This window comes from Lissotriton vulgaris, chromosome 7 (assembly GCF_964263255.1).
Source record: "Lissotriton vulgaris chromosome 7, aLisVul1.2, whole genome shotgun sequence".
NCBI lineage: Eukaryota > Metazoa > Chordata > Amphibia > Caudata > Salamandridae > Lissotriton > Lissotriton vulgaris.
In genome coordinates, this window is record NC_141695.1 from 205073893 (window position 1) to 205094057 (window position 20165).

Genomic DNA, 20165 nt, shown 5'->3' on the forward strand with positions numbered 1-20165 from the left:
CCGTTCTCATTATAGCGAACCGCCGCCGAGGTGTTTTCATGAATGGCCGCCTAAAAAGAGATCAGGGCCAGCTCCAGGCCAATGCAATGTAGGGAAGACCAAAGTTTTTGCCTATTTACGAGATCGAAAGCAGTGGATAAATCCATAAATTCCAAATGGATGTCATGTCGTGCCTTTGCCCTGCCTGAATCCGTACTGCAGACCAGAGATGATGAAGTTTTTGTCTAGCCAGTCTGTTAAACGGACAAGTACGACCTTCCCCATTATCTAGTCTGCAGAGTCCAAGAGTGAAATCGGTCTGTAGCAGGCCGGATCCTCTCTTGAGCCCTTTTTAAATATTGGAATTATCACGGCTTTAGCCCAAGACGGGGGGAAGGCTGACCTTTGTCGCTGCATTAAAAACAAAAGTTAAAACCTTAAAAGATCGGCCGGTACGCCGTCTGTCTACCTTATGGCCTTTCCCCTTAAGGTAGACATAATTGCCTCAGTTACTTCCTCCTCTGAAAACACGACATTCAGGACGTGAATATCAACGCCCCACTGGCTGGTTGGCTCTAGGCTCCCATCAGTATACATGCCACTAAAGTGCTCAACCCATCTTTCTGCGGAGATTAGACAATCTGTAGCAGAATTGTTTGTCTCATCAAACATTGGGCTGTTGACCACTTTTTAGAATCTAGAGCTACTAGACAGGATGCTCGCTTGACTAAGTTTGTCCCAAGCCCTTTCTCTTAGCTCTGTCTTTCTTGTTTTAACTGCAATTTTGTATGGTCTTCTAGCCAGCTTGACCCTATTTACATCCCTTGGGGTCTCTTTCAGCTCCTCCAAGAGTGCTGCGTGTGCGCGGGCACATGCTAGGTCAAACCATTTTTTATATTTCTTGGGTTTTGGGTTACAGTGGAGCATCAGATTGGCCGCCACCTCTTTCGTAATGCGGTCAAAAGCACTCAAGATTTGTGATGGATCAGAGTCCTTACTCAAACATACACTAAAATCATCTAAATTACTTTTGTACAAATTATCAAGGAAACTTTCCAGAGTAATTGCCTCCTTAACCTCTTAACCTCTGTTCTTGATCTTAAGAGGCAATATTAGGATTAGATATGAGTGCCAGGGGTTTCGTAGTCACAAAGACCTGGATGTTAATTACCAGGGTTAAAGGGTTGTGATCGCTCAGGCAACTCTGCATTACATGAAAGGAACCTAATAGATCCCTCAGTGGGACTAAGACTAAGATAAAGTCAATTATACTTTGATTCCCCTGGCCAGTGTATGTGGGAATAGGAGGAAATGTTTCCGGCTGTACAGGGCAAAACAAATTGTAAGCTGATAAAAAACTCTATAGAAAAACCCCGGACCTTGTGTATTCAAAATGAGTTAGCCCCTGCGGGCCATGCTCCTCCTCTGGACCTAACATGCAATTGGAGGAACAAACATGAATATTAAAATCACCAAGGATCAGTAAATGGTAGGACGCGTCGTTATTGGCCTCATAGTCATCTAAAAAGGTAGCCAATGCACTTAGGTGCTCCAAATCGTCCATCCTTGTAAAAGAATTATACAAATTTACCACCAAGAGGCCTGGTATGTTTTCACCTATTAATTTAACTGCCAAAATGTTCAATGAAGTTGTTTCTATCAGCTTTGATTTATACAGTAATTTAAGGCTGATCATTAATATGAGTCCCCCCCTCGGTCTACCCATTGTTGATGGAACAGCATGTTTGTTAAAAGAACAGAACTCATCCAAGTAGTAAGGATCATTGGAATCCCAGGTTTCCTGCAAGAACACCATCCGAATCACGACCAGCTCCAACGATAACCTCGCTACCGCCGAACACGTTCACTTTCATATCCACACCGACCCCAGGACTACACTTAGAGGCACCCTCATATACAGACCACCAGGAACCCGTAAGCAATTCAGCGAAGATATCACTGACTTCATCAGCCCACATGCCCTTGCCTCCGAGAACTACATTCTACTAGGAGACCTCAACTTCCACCTGGAAAACAAAAACGACAGCAATACCACCACCCTTCTGGACAACCTGGCCAATCTCGGACTCAAACAACTTGTTGACTCCCCCACCCATGTAGTCGGACATACGCTCGACCCAATCTTCACCCCCAGCAAACACATGTCCTTTGATCGCACCACAGCTCTCCATTGGACGGACCACAGCTGTGTTCACTTCAGCTTCAAAACCACCTCGACCCAAAACCCCTCACAACCTATTCTTCGAAGAAACTGGAACAAAATCACCACCGACCAACTCCTTACATCACTCAACCAAAACCCTCCAACCCTCTCATCGGACCCAAACCAAGCTGCCACCAAACTCAAACAATGGATCACTTACAGCGCTGACGAATTAGCACCTTTTAAAAACCACCAGATCAAATCAGGTAACAAAAAGGCCCCCTGGTTCAACGATGACCTTAAGAAATCCAAGAAGCTATGCCGCACTCTAGAGAAAACATGGAGAAAAAACCCAACAACCGACAACATGACCACCTTCAAAGCAGCCACCCGCAAACATCACCAACTGATTCGATCCACCAAGAAATCAGCATTCAAGGATCGACTCGACAACAACGCCCATAACAGCAAGGAACTCTTCAACATCGTCAAAGAATTCATCAACCCCACCGCAGCCTCTAATGACATTTCTCCCTCCCAAGACCTCTGCGATTCGTTATCCTCCTTCTTCTACAACAAAATTGCCAACATACATAACAGCTTCGAGAACATTTCCAACGAACAACCCTCCCCCCCCCCCCCGAACCTACACCGCCCGCTAACAACCTCAACCCAATCACCACTGGAGACACCATCCGCCTAATGAACTCCATCCATTCTGGCTCGCCAACCGACCCATGTCCCCACCACATCTTCAACAAAGCAGACTCCATCATCGCACTCCATCTCCGTGATGTCATCAACTGCTCCTTCAACTCTACTACCTTCCCAGAAAGCTGGAAAAACGCCGAACTCAGCGCCCTCCTGAAGAAACCCACAGCAGACCCCACTTAACTTAAGAACTACTGCCCCATATCCCTCCTCCCATTCCCTGCCAAAGTCATTGAGAAAGCCATCAATAGCCAGCTCGCCACCTTCCTTGAATCCAACAACTCCCTCGACCCCTCTCAGTCCGGATTTCGAGCCAAACACAGCACTGAAACCGCCCTCATTGCAGCGACAGATGACATCCGAACACTACTGGACAACGGAGAAACAGCGGCCCTCATCCTACTCGACCTCTCCGCCGCTTTCGACACAGTCTGTCACAGCACCCTTATACAACGCCTCAACAACATCGGCATACAAGGAAAAGCCTTGGACTGGATCATCTCGTTCCTCGCGGGGAGAACTCAGAGAGTCCGACTTCCCCCATTCAAATCAGAGGCCACCGAAGTCATCTGCGGGGTACCACAAGGATCATCACTCAGTCCCACCCTCTTCAACGTCTACATGAGTCCACTCGCACCCATCGCGCGTCAACACAACCTTAACATCATCTCCTACGCTGACGATACCCAGTTGATCCTTTCCCTCACCAAAGACCCCAACACCGCCAAAACCAATTTCCACGAAGGTATGAAAGAAGTAGCCGTATGGATGAAAAACAGCCGCCTAAAACTTAACTCCGACAAAACGGAGGTGTTCATCCTAGGATCATCTCCCTCTGCCTGGCACGACTCATGGTGGCCTTCGGCTCTGGGCACAGCACCCATACCCACAGACCACGCTCGTAACCTCGGCTTCATCCTGGACTCCTCACTCTCGATGACCAGACAAGTCAACGCAGTCTCATCCTCCTGCTTCAACGTACTTCGTATGCTCAAAAAAATCTTCCGTTGGATCCCCCCCCCCGAGACAAGAAAGACTGTCACCCACGCACTGGTCACGAGTCGACTGGACTATGGAAACACACTATACGCCGGAATCGCAACCAAATTACAGAAAAAACTCCAATGCATTCAAAACGCATCAGCGAGACTCATTTTGGACATCCCTCGCCAAGACCACATTACAGGCCACCTAAAAGACCTCCACTGGCTTCCAGTCAACAAGAGAATAACGTTCCGCCTCCTCACCTACGAACACAAAGCCCTTTACAAACTAGGACCCGATTGCCTCAACACTCGACTGTCCTTTTACACACCCACCCGCCAACTAAGATCCTCCAATCAAGCCCTCGCCTCAGTTCCGCGTATCCAAAGATCCACCATGGGAGGTAGATCCTTCTCCTACTTGGCGGCCAGGACCTGGAACTCACTCCCCACTCAACTCCGCCTTACACAGAACCACATCTCCTTCAGAAAAGAACTTAAAACCTGGCTATTCGATAAATAATGACCCCCACCCCCAAGCGCCTTGAGACCCTATGGGTGAGTAGTGCGCTATATAAATTCCCGAACTTGAACTTATGCATTGAGAGGAAAGACTCCCAGTTCGTGTCCCCCCTTTTTGACCGTATGCCGGCTATGTTCCATGAAAGAGTTTTTAACTCCGGCAAGTATGCATTCTGCCCCATTGGGTTAGGTTCAATATCTACTAGCATAGTAAGATTAGGCTCAGCAATATGGGGTAATACTGTTGAGCTGGGACTAGACATTAAAGGTGGGGTCTGTTTTCACCCAATATCCCCTTAATTAATGGGTCCTCTGTAAGCACCTGATTATTTTTTAGTCATCCCTGCTCATCTAGATTGAACAGGGCCTCAAATCTGTTTGAGACCACTAATAGGGGGGTAAACTCCCCTTGGTGTCTCAACGGCGGCCTATAAAAATATCCCAATGGTAGCGCCACAATAGAGGTAACAGGGGAAAAATTATGATCATGGCCTTTGAGGATCATTTGGGCAACTGCAGGATTTCGAAATGTATTAATAACACAATCCCCCTTGTCTTTTTTTGCGACTGACCTACCCATGCAACTCTGCGGACTATCAAAATGTTGTTGGCCATAGAATACCTGAAACCTTTGTGTCTGGCCAACTAATCCACAGTTTTATTTTTTAACTAAGCCCAAGATTCAGATTGATCTGATCTCAACGGGGGGACGCCAGTCAGGACTACAACAAGGGGACTTGCCGCTGGTGGGAGATCTATAATATCTCACGAAGGTTTGAACAGCACGTTCTTTATTGTCTCGTTTGTTATGTTTTGGCCGCCTCCCGGGCAAACTGGGGGGACGCTTAATGCCCCTAACAGTTCCCTTGGCATTTGCGTATTATGAGGACCTGGACAAAGCGGGATAGTTTGCCGTTCACCACCCTGGGGTATAATACTGGGTCTTGAGGGCTGCCCCCCCAGAGTATAAACTTGCATCCTGGACTGGTGGGTTTAGAATATGCGCTGTTCCATTCACACTGTCTGCAACAGGGTGGGTCAAAGCTTTATTTTGTGTCGCTCCTAGTGCACTATTTCCCAAACCTGTTTTTTGGTGGACATCCCTCCACTGCCGTGTTCAATATGTCTATGTTTGTCCTTGCTTCAAAATCTTTTACCATATGAGCAACTTTTTCTTCTATGACCCCTAGCTTTGCCCAAAATGGAGCTAGGATTGTTAAAATTAATGTTTCCATGCGTTCCCAATAAGCCTGATTATCCCCTGTATCTCCTGGATCAATCACATTAGGGTTATCAGATGGAGACACACCAGGTTCAAATCTTCGGCCCGATTTTCCTTTTTGATGCTTGTTTTTCCCTCTGTCTTTGTTTTTATCCCTTATGGCTAGGCCGACCCTCGTTCATTTCGCCAGTGGTTCCCCTGACCCACCCGCCATAACAGTGCTTTCCCTTGCTAGTCTCTTGGACCTAGTAGCTCGATCATCTTGGACTACCACAGTGTCACTAGAGCGGTGGAATTGGGAATGGGCATTGGATGGGGCTTGAGCCAAGGGTAGATCTACAGTCAAGCGATTACTGGACTCCACAATGGGTCTTATGTAGCACCATGTGTGGATAATCTTGTCGAACTAATGCCCTCCGCAAAACGGGTATCAGGCACAAATCCCTGTTCCAGGGCCAGACTATCCGTCATCTCTGCCATAGTACCTTGAGGATTTTCAATAAGATTTTCAATAGGCTCTATGTTTATGATGCTTGGGGGTTGGATAGCTACCATGGGTGATTTAACCATTCTTATAGCCCCCAAAAATGATCTTTTTTGTTCTGCATAAAGTCCTAAAGAAAGTCTTTTTTCCGTGAGCTGTATCACGTGCTGTAGCACTGATTCTGCCCTAATTAAAAAAGTGTCCAATGTGCCTGCCACCCCACCGCCTGCCCTCTGGCCCGCCAGATTTCATTTTGTAGCAATAACCCACGCCTTGTCTTACACCTGTTACAAATGGATTACTTAGTTTATAAACACAAGAGTAATAATCCAGAATTAAGAATATATGCACCACAAAAGGAAAGTCACTGACCAAGTCCACCAGTGAGTCCTCTCCAATCAGCGAGAAAAGGAAAATTAAAGGGACGTGGCCCAGCCCAGTCTCCTCCTGGCTACGACGGGCGCGAACAGGCCCACCCTTGGCCCGGGCACGCCCGAGCGCGTCCCACGCCGCTGGAGCCCTTTCCTGGTTAAGAGCACCTCCCGGCGTGCTTGCGTGGTGTTTGGGGCGTTTCCCCGCCTGTGCCGCTAGGGACTCTGGGAGTGGTAGTCCCATGCAACAGGAGCAATGGCTGGATGACTCTCCTGGCGGTGGGCGGCGTGAATGCGGCGTCTCCGTGTCCCGAAGGGGCTTGGTTGCCCAGATCAAGCGTCCGAGTCGTTCTGGATAGGTAATGCAAGGTTCCAAGAACTCTATGAATCATCATGGGGCAGATTACGATCTCACTAGGAAAGCCCTCTGTACGACTTGGACCTGGAGGGCTTTCCTAGCAAATTGTGCCCCTCGAGTCAGAGCAAAATATTCCAATGCATCAGTATAGTGATGGACTCGGTTGGCTTGGACTCCCATTGCAATCTTTGGGAGCCTGTATACCATACGCGTACATAGGTTCCAATAGCAAAAAGGGGTGGGTGGGGAAAAGCCTGCACCCTGTGGTGGGCACCCCATGGTGCCTGCCATACTGTGCCTGGCCTGAAAGGGGGGACCCGGGTACCCCCTCTGGACCTATTCGGAGGGCCCGCATGAAGGGAGGCCTGCTACAACCCCAAAATCCCTATGGCCAATATACAGCATTTGAACCTTGAGAACTAGATACATTACAGTGACTTCACAATAACAGTAACAAATGTGGCCATTTATATACAGAACAATACAAACTAATTGGTGCTTAATTAATAGGTGTTATTGCCAAGGAAAGCCCTTTTTCATTTATCAACTTCAAAAGGATGATGAAATGAGTCAGCCCTACTCAGATAAAAAAAAACTATGAACTGCATTGAATGACATAATCCTTTATGGTGGCACCTAGCACCACTAGGTTTATTGCTGCATCTTTTTTAAAGTGTCCAACCTTATAAATCAGAAGTTGCCCTTGCTCTCCCTTACCCAATAAGTTAAACAAAAATGTAGGTGCCGAATTTTAAATCTTTCAGTCAGACTTCATTCAGCCTGTCATCAACTCCAAAGTAGGTGTCTTTCTGGTGGATTTTTAAAATGTTCATAGTATTTTAATAGCAGATATATTCATTCCCAGATCAATCATGCCTTCTTTGAAGGACCAGCAATCTGCTATGTTTAACTGCCCATTCAAGACGTGTCCCTAGAGTCCACACAAGGGCATTGGCTTTCACTAATCCAGGATATGTTTGTGTTTTTTTCGTCTGATCCATAAAATCCATAATATGAACAGGCACTTGTATCGGGGTGGAACAAGGGTGCTGTAACCAATACAGGCAGTTATTGCAGTGTAAAGGTGGGAGAAGGCAAGAAACCACAAGCGAATGGTGGTTATAAGAAAATGTTTGGTTGAAGGTGGAAAGAAAGGCAAAGAGGAAAAGAAGAGAGAAGGGAAGCATTAAGGAAATACATTGGATTTCATACAGTGGTTTTATTCTTTGGCCATTTTTAACTGCTACAAATCATAAGTGCTGTTATAATCAAATTTTATGGCATTCATTTACCTGGCTTTGGAAGGATGGGAGGCTCATTTGGCCCTACTGGTAAATTTGTGACCAGAACACAAAGGATTCAGTCATGTCAGTTGTGAGCATTATCTGACTTATTGCCCATTATGAGTTTCACTGACTAATTTTGCAATCTTTCCACACCTGTAATTACGTTACCGCTGAGGGCAGATGGTAGTTACAAGGTACATTGTTACTTAATTAACTATCTTGTTGGCTGTGATAGGAACATACTGGAGACTTGTTGATTTCGAAAAAAAAAGGGGCGACATGGGGAGTATTAGAAACTGAGAGGTTTGTTTAGGGATTACAGATACAGAATTAATAATGAAATCAGTGGTGGCTTGCGGATGGATAGAGGGAGGTGCACCAACCATCAGACAGATTTCCCAGGCCCTGAGAAGTCCCATCCATAGCCTAAGATGCCTGACAAGCCTCTGGGCAACCTCATTTTTTGGTGTTAGAGCGCTTCCCGTAAATGTTGCTACAGGGCTGGCTTTGGCCGTGGTGGCCCCCAGTATGGCAATCTTTTTGGTGCCCGCAATGACCTCCTTCTCCACTAATTCCCTCTCTGTCAGCTCCAACAGTGCACCACATTTCTCTATACCGCCTCTCTGACGTACATTTCATTTTTTTATAGTATTACTCAAAGTTCACTCACACTCAGTTCTGCGATCTGCATGGTACACATTCTTTGCAGCAGACACATTAACCTTCTGAACTACTTTAGGATGAATCAAAACTGATACTAGACAAAACTCTAATCTCTTTCCAGTAGGAACATTAATAACCAGAGGTATCATTGACATTTTTATTGTTGTCAAAAATTGAAGGACACCGAAGGAACGCTGCCGCATGAGCTTTTAGACCCATAAGATATTTTTTAACACAACAACCCCCTCCCTCCCGATATCAATGCAAGGTGCAGCTGTACTGGTTGCACCATCCTAATGCCAACCCTTTAAGCTTTATCAAACACACAAAATTAGGGTCGGTTCCTCCATTGTAGCAGAGGTGCAACGCCCTACTAAAATGCTCCCAGAGTCGGAAAAAGAAAATGGTAATGAAGTTAATTCATTAGCATTTTATTTTTCATCCTTTTCCCTACCCCCCACCTCCCCCTCGAACCAAGTGTCAGGATGGCGGAGGCAGGGAGGAGGGTCTATGCCTGGGCACTTCAGTTTAAAGTGCGCATGTCCCTTTGGCGAGCCGTCTTGCGATGGCCTGCCAGACATACACACTTTAAGCCTCTCAATCCAGCTGTTTTAAACCAGCTGATTTGAGAGCAAGTACAGGCCTCCAATGCCCTCAGGAGCGCTGATAGAGGCCGCTCCCTCCAATCCTGGAACTTCTCCCAGGCTGGATTGAGAGAAGTGCCTATATTGGTTAAGTGAGTTGGCTGTGGCCCTTGAAATGACGAAAGAAGAAGAGGACCAGAGTGAGGAGGACATGTGCTGCATGGTAAGTAACTTTATCTTTTTATGTTTGTTTAATATTTAACACAACTTTATCTTTTATTTATTTAATGTCATTTTCCCCTTCCCTCTACTTTCCGTAGTTGACAGCCGCCACTGTATGGGAGGAATGATAGCCATAAGTATAACCACAGTCAATTGTTGTGGTAGCATTCCATCACACTATTCTTTTGCCTACCATGCTACCTCAGTTTGGACCGAGCCATCTGCAAATGAGTGTCGACCATGCTCCAATAGGAACAGTCCAGCCCAAACTATCAAGCCAGACCCTCTCTGAACCGAGACACAAGCAGACAAATACCTGTTTTGCCCTGAATGGGTCTCTTCACTCAAATGTAGCTTTCATGTAACACCCTAAGGGTGCCACTCATTGCCTGCTTCCTGCTATTCGACCCTTGGCTTGTGCTTGGACACCTGTGTTGTTTACTGCTGGAGGTGTTTGATTTTACTTGGACTGCTCCAGCGCGAACACGGGCTCAAGGGACTGTGAGGACCAGCATCCCCTGTTAGTTTCCAGCTTGTGCCTCTTCCCCTGATTAGCCCGCCGCCTGCCAGCAACTACAAAATGCCTCGCGGCCTCTGCTCCGCGGGAGCCGCTCGTTGCCTGCTTCCTGCTATTCGACCCTTGGCTTGTGCTGGGACACCTGTATTTTTTACTGCCAGAGGTGTTTGATTTTACTTGGACTGCTCCAGCGCGGACACAGGCTCAAGGGACTGCGAGGACCAGCATCCCCTGTTTGTTTCCAGCTGATGCCTCTTCCCCAGATTAACCCTCCACCTGATCTATATATTTAAGCTTCTCGCGCGCATCACGGGACGAGCCCGGGCGAAGCCCGGGACAAGGCCAGGACCGTCTGAGGCGGTCCGAGGCCCGGCTGGGCCTCCCTCCTTAATTTTGGGTTCGGGTAAAGTCTTGTTGATTGTATTTCAGGTCACTATTCCCCACAGTTATATTTTACTAATTTTCTTGTGTACATTTTTCGTATCTTCCCTCGTGTTAGTGTCCTTTGGATATTAGTTACAATGGCACTACGCTCTAGGAAGGGTCGAAATGTTACTCTTTCTACTACTAGTGGGGTGGTTACTGGAACTATAGACCAATTCATCAAACGGGCGACAGTGGTGTTAGAAAAAGAAATAGCCCTTACTGAGAAACACTTGTCCCTAGATCTTCTAACGGGGAAGCGCTCATCATTAGGTATTATTGGGTCAGCAGTCACTCCCGAACAACTTAGACTAACAAATTCTTTAGTCGCCCCGAGTCCAAGACCTAGTCCCCCGCTGGTAGAGCCTGACAATACAATGGCTTGTTCCTCACTATGTTCAACAACAATTAGTTCTGTTTCTAGTGCCTCGCGTTGTAGAGTTTCCAAATCGCCCTCGCCACATAGACCCCCTTCTAAAGTGCAAATTCCGGTGGTATCAGCGAGCAAAAATCCTATAGCTGAATCTAATACTAGCAAAAGGAAAAGAGGGGGTGGTTCTCAGAAGGATGGCCCTGCCAAAATTTCAAAAAATATAAACCGAAATTCTGCCCCACACCTTACAGTTCAGTCCCCTAGCCCATCTATTACCTCCCCAGGCCTTAATCAATTATCTCTCCAATGTAGCACTAATGAGGGGTTTTTAGGAAAAATGGAAAAACTAGTTAAATCCCTGATGCTACCCCTATTGGAGAAAACGAGAAGGATTAACTCCAAACTCGATCAGCTCGAAAAGTTAGTTACTGTGAATACCAGCAAGCTTGATATGCTTGCGAAAGTCATGGAGGGCCATAAGGCCGTAATCCCTGTTTCCAAAGCACCAGGGTCCAGTGGTTGTACTAGGGCTGCCCAACCAGTTATTACTGATAGGTCCGTTAACCAACCTGCCCAACCTAGTATGGAGAAGCGCCCTGTAGAGAGCAAACCACCAGGCTCCACTAGGAACAGGGGCATGGGGGTAGGGGTGGCGGCTAGAACGCAGTCTGTACCGTGTGTACAGCCAGTAGATAGTTAGCCAAACGGGCATACTTTCCTGGGAAGTGAGGGTACCAAACAGCGGCTCCCCTGTGTAAACCTTCCCCCTGAGTCAGCACCATACACGATTATACTGGTGGGAGTACCTGGAATTGGGGCTGAGAAAGTAGAATCATTCAGGGAGTTGAAAAACAAAGTCATCTACTGGCTTAATAAGAACAGAACACTCCCTCCCTCTTCCAACACAGAGATACTCAATGTGAGGAGGGTGAGTTGGGTGGGTCGTAGTATTAAGGATCTAGAGGGTGATTGTGTCATCATGAATTTTAGAGATCCCCGTGTTGTTGAGTATATTCGTAGAGAACTAAGGTTTGGGAGAGTGGGAGACATCCAATCGCTAGTCCTAAACTACTTTTATGCCCATGTGAATCATGGTCCATCCTACCCTTTACACTATTTTCGTAGAGGGAGACCTTATGGTGAAAATCCTTTTGACTGGGTGGAGCATTATTTCCCCTTGATAAATTGATTTGAGCCACTTATAGGCTTAGAGGGGGTGGACTGACTTATTAACCCTACTGGTGGTAATATAGTGACCCATTCGACGGGCAGGGATTCATATGGAAGCCTTTTTAGCTGTGCGAGGGACCACTTAGTGGATGGCAGAGCAGTGGTTGGTGTAGTTGTGGATAGTGATACAGCACCATGTGTATGTCTTGGGATAGAGAATGTACTCCATGGAGTGAATGCTCTGGATACGGTCAGGGATGGCCAGAAGGCCGGTAAAGGGGTGGATACGTCGTCCCTGGGTTCCCCAGTTAGAGAGCCCCCTACAGCGGGCGGTATGCAACCAGGGTTAATCCCGAGGGAGTCTGTACAAATTCAGCCTATAAACCAGGAAGCTTTGCTTAAAATTGTCTCGTGGAACATCGCAGTGTTGAAGAGTAAAACTGTTATATGATTCTAGTGTGTGCTGAGACAAACATGACTCTCCCTTCAGCAATGCAGGGAATATTCCCATCACAACAATTGTAACACAAACATCCGCAGATCACTTACAATGTACCGACAACCTAGACTATTGTGCCCAGTCGTGGCTCGTGGTAAAACAGATTTCTGTATCCGCCCAAGATACAAGGGGACTTGTCGTCTTTTCTAGTTTGCCACTTTCCTAGTTTGCTGCACATCATACACGGTAACAGTCTCCAGCTCTCTGTTCTCATGCTGTCTTCACTACAGTCCTTACAGAAGCTGGTTAGTTGTGTTATGGCCCCACACCTTCTGGAAGGCAGCAACAAGGGGGCAATACACAAAGCTAGGTGCTGCTTAAAATCTGTTTAAGGATGAAAAGGCTGCATTTGTTTCTGCCAGGTATTCATAAAAAGTTGTGTATGGGCTGAGGTGTAGCAACCAAGGGTGCATCAGGCCTTGTGGCACCAGGGTCTATATGTCTCAGGGGCCCAGTAAACCCCAATAGGGCCTTATTTATTCTACCCAAGTAGCAGATGAAGGTCTATTTTCCTTGCTTGCACAAGGACCCAGCATCCTTGCTTCGCTACTCTGTATGTCTGTAAATCTACACCTTTTTGTGAATCAGACCCAAGAGACGCACAAGTCAAAAAGTGCTGCGGAGTTTCTATTCAAAACATTCCAGTTTTCACAATAGCCGGCTGCAGAACACTTACCGAAAACTGTAACAGTAAGGCTGCTGTCATAAGTATATTCACTCAGTGGCAGATATCTATTAGCATCTTCTCTAGTGACATTGTTTATCTGTAGGTCGCAGTTCCGGTCTTGCAAATCACCCACGAGAAGAGCGCGTCCTTTATACCGAGGTGACACCTTTGTTGAATCCTTTTTGTCGTAAATCACTAGGCACGTGCCAAACACACACCCTTGATGGCTCCACAGGCGCCAGGTGAATGGCACCCCTCTGACCCATAGACGAAGTGAAGCTTTGAAACTGCAGGGAATCACCAGGCAGGACCCCTCGAGCGCCGAGATCTCACGTGGCAGAAAGAACAACTGCTCCATCCGGACTGTCTGGCAAAGAAACACTGCAGACAAAAGGAAGAGAGAAGGTGTGATCACTCTATCACACTGTAACACACACGCACACACATACACATGTACAGTGAGAATGATCACTGTTGGCTTCCGCTTTCATTTCAAAACAGGGAAGCAACCACGTGGGAAAAACTTGATGAACGAGATTGGAGGCAGCAGGAAATGGCCAGACCTTTCCTAAACCAATTTAGCAATTTCATATCATATAGCTTTCATACTCTAAACCAAGGAACAGGAAGATACTCATTGACACCCCAAAAACAACTTATTACACGATCCATCACCCGACACACCTCGAGGGAGAGGTGTGGCGCCGCGGCCAGGGTGACTGGAGATTAGCCCAGAACCATGTTAGTCTGGGCAATAGCTTGCTTAATCTTCCCGACGGCCCCCAGCGCCTAGAGACCCTAACGGAGAGGTCTTCAAACTTTTTTAGGTTGAGCCCCCCCAGGTGAATTTATTTAGATGTCGGGCCCCCCCACCACTTGACAAAAAATTCTGGAACCTGGTATTCTACATAAACGAGGGTCATCTGCATTTCCCAGTCCATATCTGGCTAATAATGTTAAACACAGTAAGAGTGTTTAGAAAACTGCAGGTTTGCGAGTTGGTGTGGTGAAATGACAGAGGCTTACTACACAGTCCAAAACTAAATATTTCAAGATAAAATGTGTGCAAATTGTTACAGGTTCTCCACTTAATTCTTGCAAAGCCTCCTCAAAGAAACTTCTGTGGTCAATAACATGAGTACCATTCAAAGACTATGCTCTCCACTGAGAAGCACTGTCCAATGGCATTAAAAAAAAACAATTTCAACTCTGGCCATCCTAAGCAGCACTGCCCCATTCTCACCTCCCAGAAAAAACTCCCCATTCCTGCACTGCACATCCTATCACAGTTTCTCTTTCCATGAAAAAGGGCTTGATACCCTCGGCCAGGCATTGAGGTAAGCAGTTTATTTAATACACAGGTTGTAGCAGGTGTCTTCCCTGGCAGAGACGTTTTAAGACATAGGCATCGTGGGCTCTGGCCCAGGGCCCCAGCCTTTATGGGGGACCCCTGATAGAGCCAGCTCTGTTCTGGAGAGAGTCTTACCCTGACTATCTTGAAACATTCTTCAACAGATTGTTTTAAATAGCATTTTCCTTTAATTTGTTTTTACTGTGGTGATGTGTGAGAGTCTACTAAAGACATTTTGCAGACAAATGTGTTTAAGTTTCATGCAACACACATGAAAAAAGTTTATTTTAGAACAAAACCGCACTGCACACACAAGAAATGGGAGGGTGTCACAGAGATTATTTGCAGTAATATTAGTGAGCTGCCGCTGTGCTACAATATTGAATACACACGTCACTATCACTGAATATGAAATGTCAACACATTTAGTATTTGGACCAGTGTGCCAGTGCACGGTCAGTGACCGGACCGAAGAGGGCATGAAAGAGTTGAAACTGGATCATAAATTCAAAGCTGTTCTGAATATGGCCCCCCAAAATCCTTAAGATGTCCCTGTTCCCTGGACCTGGGATTGAGGCAGGTGTCTTCTTTGGGGCAATAGTAGTGGTCAGGATTTCTGGGATCAGGTGAACGAAATAACCTGCAGAAAATCCTGGCACATTTTAAAAGCCCTTCTGAAAGGAAATTGACATTTATTTTCACAAAAGATTCTAATTTCAACCTTTTCTCAATCCATCTGCAGAAAAGTGCAAATAAGCATATGTTGGGGAAAATGTGTTTCTCATACTTATGTTTTTTCTACCTAAGCGCGCTATGGTGAGCCCAGGCGGTCCATATGTTACTGTAAGTGACAAAAAGACCACTGTTAAACACTTTGCAAAACAATAAATACATAAATAACATACTCACGTTCTTGTTTTCACTTATTCTCGTTCACTTGCACTCTTTTCCTCTTTCTCTCTCCCTCACACACACTCTCATCTTCTCTCATTCCCTTTCCCTCCATTTTGTTGCCCAATTTTACGCTTCTTCTTTCCCATTTCGCTTTCTATCTCTTCCTTTCTCTTTTCACTCCCTTCTGTTCCACACTCACTTCCTATCTCCCTCTTCCTCCTACTTCCACCATTTTTTTCATACCTCCTAACCTCTCTCTTCCTCTGCCCGCCTTCTTTTTCTCACCTTTCAGTATATACCTCTCCTCACTTCTAAGGCCTAGTTCATCCCCTTCCCCTCCCATGTTTTCTCGTTCTCCATTCTGCTTCTCCCTCTTCCACTCTCCTTCCTCCTCTGCTTCTCCCTCTTCCTCTCATTCTCCTTCCTACACTTTCTTTCACTCTATGCATCGTTCTAATCCCAGATCCTTTTATGTGTTTCATCTCCTGCCTCCTCTGGCTTGCCTTTAAATGTCCCAGTTCCCTCTGGATGTCAGCAAAGCCTGGGTGTAAATGCCAGGCCGGGTATGATGCCCCTGCCCTCCCGTTCTATGGACAGATCTGGATCCTTAATTGTACCCTTATTAATTTCTACCGGAAAGGGCGCGGTTTCTACAAGGAGCCCGAAAATCTCTCTAAATGTTTTCATTTTACTGGTTACGCTGTTAGACAAGTATTGCAAGGACTCTGGAGAAGGGGACGCTTTTTCCGTGGTGCCTTCACTGCGTCTTCATTATTTTTTATGCTGCCAGCAGCCCGTGAATGATTTCGCAGATATTTACAATACGTGCAATCAGCAAAACTGGTGTATTAAAAAATTATTACCTCTAGGGCTGCTCATCGATTGTGTCTGGAAGTGAAACACGTAGGATTTATCGTGCTATTTCTGGCAGCGGCGGGAGAGAACATGAGCCAAGAACAGGCCATTGGACTTGAAAGGCTTCTCTCCCCCCCACCCCCACACCCCTCCTGCGTCTCTGGGTGGCAGCCAGGGATGAAACAGCTTCAGCTTCGCAGACACACAGCCGCACCCGAGTGCTTCACAGGTCTTTTAAAGACCGTTTACATGTTAATCAGGCGTTGATGGTCTTCACCCCTTCTTAGTGCCCCTGCAGCTCCACTCTGCCTCTCCCCGTGGGAAACAATGAAAGGTGAAATACATTTTCTGGTGGAGAGCGCGCCCCCCCTGAGATGGGGGTGCGCCCCACAGTTTGAATAACTCTGCCATATCGGGTGATGGCTCGCGCTTTACAAATATGGATTATTATTAGGGCTCCCGGTTTTATGGTATTTATTTTTTCGACATTTCCGTCTGCATTTATCCATATTTATTTTTTGCTAATTTTTTCTGCATTTATCCATTTTTTGTGTGTTTTCTGTATAAATGAAGCTTCAATGGGTATTTTCAACATTTATTTTACTGATAAATGTATACTCTCATTTGTATGCCCAAAAGGTTTTAGCAGTATACAGTGCAATAGCGCTATCTGAAAACACTTGCATTGTAGAATAGCATAATTAACTGTAGATCTGCACTTAATTGGGAAATCAATGGTCTTTTTTCATTTCCCCTTCCTCTCCATCAGTACTCCTACTGACCTGGCACTCATGACTGACAGTAGAAAAAGTCATCCAAAGAAGACCTATTTTCCCTATTTTTCTGTATTTAAAAATAAATACAGACAGGAAAATAAATTGTTTCAGTCTGTATTTATCTTTAAAAAATCAGTAAAAACAGAAAACTGGGATCCCTAACTATTATTATTATAAACCACAAGTCAACACTATTAAAGGTCCAATTATAACTAAAATAGGTAAGCTGATACTGGGCAAGGCATTTCCACTATCGGGTTGCACTACCGCGTCAATTACTGGTGATTGAAAGTTAGAAAGAGGGAATGGGGAATACCACGATGGTCCTGGAATTAGAAGGCCAGTTACACTATGGTTTCCACATCCTTTTTCCGCTCACAAATTCTACTGGTTCTTAGCAGAAGAAAAGGGTGACTGGAGAAGCAGGCAGCATTACTATGTGCAGTATTATTGGGTAACCCAACATTACGACACCTGGTAACACTTGTATGAGTGTGATTGGCATTACCTTACAGGGTAACTAAAAACGCCACCTTCCTGCACATACTATAATATGACATCCACAAAAAAACAAACTTATAACACTTTTCTGCACCGCTCAACGCCATGTCACACATCACAAGATCAAAACATGCATCACAACAAAGGAAAACACAACAAGGTAGATGTTTAACACCTCAAAAGACCATTCCACAACAACCAACATTATCAACTATACAAACACTTTGCAGCAAGATAATAAATAATTTGACTAAATATTCAGGAAAACTAATTGAAGAGGAGGAAGAAATTCAGGAATTTCGGAACAATAAGACATAAAGATGTGAAGGGGCAAGAAACAGAGGTGAAGGAAGATGCAGGCACTACAACGACACAAAGAGTTTCAAAGAGTGTCCTCCAATCAAAGAATGTTTAAACATTGTTGTAGGAAGGGCAGTTTTAACCTGTGCACACAAAGAAACCTCTTTTGCAACAAGCCATGCCAGTACATCAAAGTATGGAAATTTCCAGGAAATATGATAAACACTTTTTCAGTAAACCTGAGGGTAAAAATATAAAACATACATTTGTCAAGGAAAGAACAGTGCAAGTGATCAAGGAGGAGTATTCAGAATCAATCAGGTAAGAGAAGATGAGAGGGGCAGATTATTTTCCGCATCTAATGGTGCTTTTAAATAAATGTGCAGTGTTGTGGTCATATTTAAAAAAAAATACTCACTTACCTTCAGTCGCTCGCCTCCCTGGTCCACCGCAGCTTGTGCTGTTTGTGTGGAGGGAGCTCGTGGCGATCCTGTCCCCCGCTTCCCTAACTTCTGGTGGCACGTACAGAGGGGGCCATTTTGGAAGGGGGCGGACTAGTCTTTCTTTTGGCAGTGATTACTGACAGCATAAAAACAGACCTATAAGGTAACCTATACACGGGAGGATTTGTGGAAATTTAGGAATTTGGGGAGTGACTGTGGGCAGGTCGGTGGGCTTGCTACTGAGGGCCCCTTTAGTTGTCTTCAATGTGGTTTTCAAGCTACACTTACTCCTCCCTCTTACCGCCACCTTCCCAGATCCAGCAAGTACACTAGCATATTTAGCCTCAACTGCCGCTCTTTAGCTAAACATCATGCTGATGTTTTTGACTTGCTAGAGGAGGCTTCTCCAGACGTTCTCTTTCTTACTGAGACATATCTTTCTGATGCCATTACTGCTGAACCTGGCCTCGCGCTCCCTACAGGTTATAGCATTCTTTCGCTTAATGGAGCAAGTAGGGGTTGGGGTATAGTGATTATTTTTAAATCATGCTACCCATGCCTGTTTACTAAACAGATGGTTACCGGTTGTGAGAGCGCCCACTTTAAGGTCACGTTGAGCCCGAATTACACTATGTCTTGGCTCCTAGTATATCGCCCCCCAGGGTTCTTCCCTAGGTTTTAGGGAAGCTCTTGTAGATACGGTCATCATATTAGCAGTTAATACCACCAACTTTACAATTTTGGGGGATTTGAACCTCCATTTAGATAATTTTGAGGACACAGATCTGGTGAATTTCGTGGCAGACCTTGCAGCCTGTCAACTGATGCAGCTGGTCTCAGGCCCAACCCATATTGCAGGTCACCTATTGGACCCAGTTTTTTCTAACATATCTAAAATTATAATGCATGCACCGCTTAGGATGGGATGGACGGACCATTTTCTGGTCTCAGTGTCTCTATACGATGTTACTCCCACTCTGACTGAGGGTCAGTCAAACTCTTTGAAACGGCCGTGGTGTAAATTGAACTGTGATCAGTTGGTTGCTTGCCTCGTGGGTACTTGTCCAAATTCGCAGGAGGATTCTAACGAGGCACATAGGGTATTCTCTGAGTGCATAGAGCATCCATTAGATGGCTTAATCCCTATGAAACTCTCAGTCAATCGTAAAACTAAATCACGACCATGGTTCAAGACTGAACTCGCTGATATGCGTAAGGGTTGTAAGACATTAGAGTGGATATGGAGAAGAGACTTCAGGTTGACCGCTAAAGATACCTATCGGGCAGCTATCAAACGGAAAAACAAGGCCATATATCAGACACGTGCAGTTTTTATTTTCAACTAAATCCGCGAGAGCGCTAATCCCTCTAAAAGTACTTTTTCTATACTTGCTAGCTTGCAATCTCAGCAAATCATGGCTGGGTCGACCATTAAGTCTAATAAACAGTGCGAGGGCCTGGCCATCTTTTTTTGAGAAAAAGGTGGATAACATCTACAGGTCCTTCCCGACCGCACATAGTAACGTGCCGGTGGCATGCTGCTGTCAACAGGTTAATATCTTTCATACTTTTACGGCGATCCTGTTTGTCCAGCTGTTAGCTCTTTGCAGTAGGATCAAGTTGGGATCTCCTGCTGACCCGCTTAAACTACACCAATTCGAGAACGTGTTGTCGACAATCTTACCTTCCTCGAATCAGGTGATAAATGGGTCCCTAGCACATCCAGTGTGCCCAGGGCCTGGAAATAGGCTAAAGTAATTCCGTTATTTAAGAAACCTGCGCTCGACCCAGCCAAACCAGAAAAATACCGCCCTATTTCCTTGCTTCCCTGGCAGCAAAGATCACAG

At 45.7% G+C, this 20165-nt stretch overlaps 1 protein-coding gene across 1 annotated transcript in view; it reads right to left on the reverse strand.

Annotated features, from left to right (window-relative positions):
• The window catches only part of LOC147701200 (sialoadhesin-like), a 272501-nt gene that overhangs the window by 159169 nt on the left and 93167 nt on the right, over nucleotides 1-20165 (reverse strand). The window contains exon 3 of the mRNA XM_086929319.1: nucleotides 13208-13579. Within this exon, the coding sequence (XP_086785445.1) occupies nucleotides 13208-13579 (372 nt within the window). The remainder of the gene's footprint in view (nucleotides 1-13207; nucleotides 13580-20165) is intronic.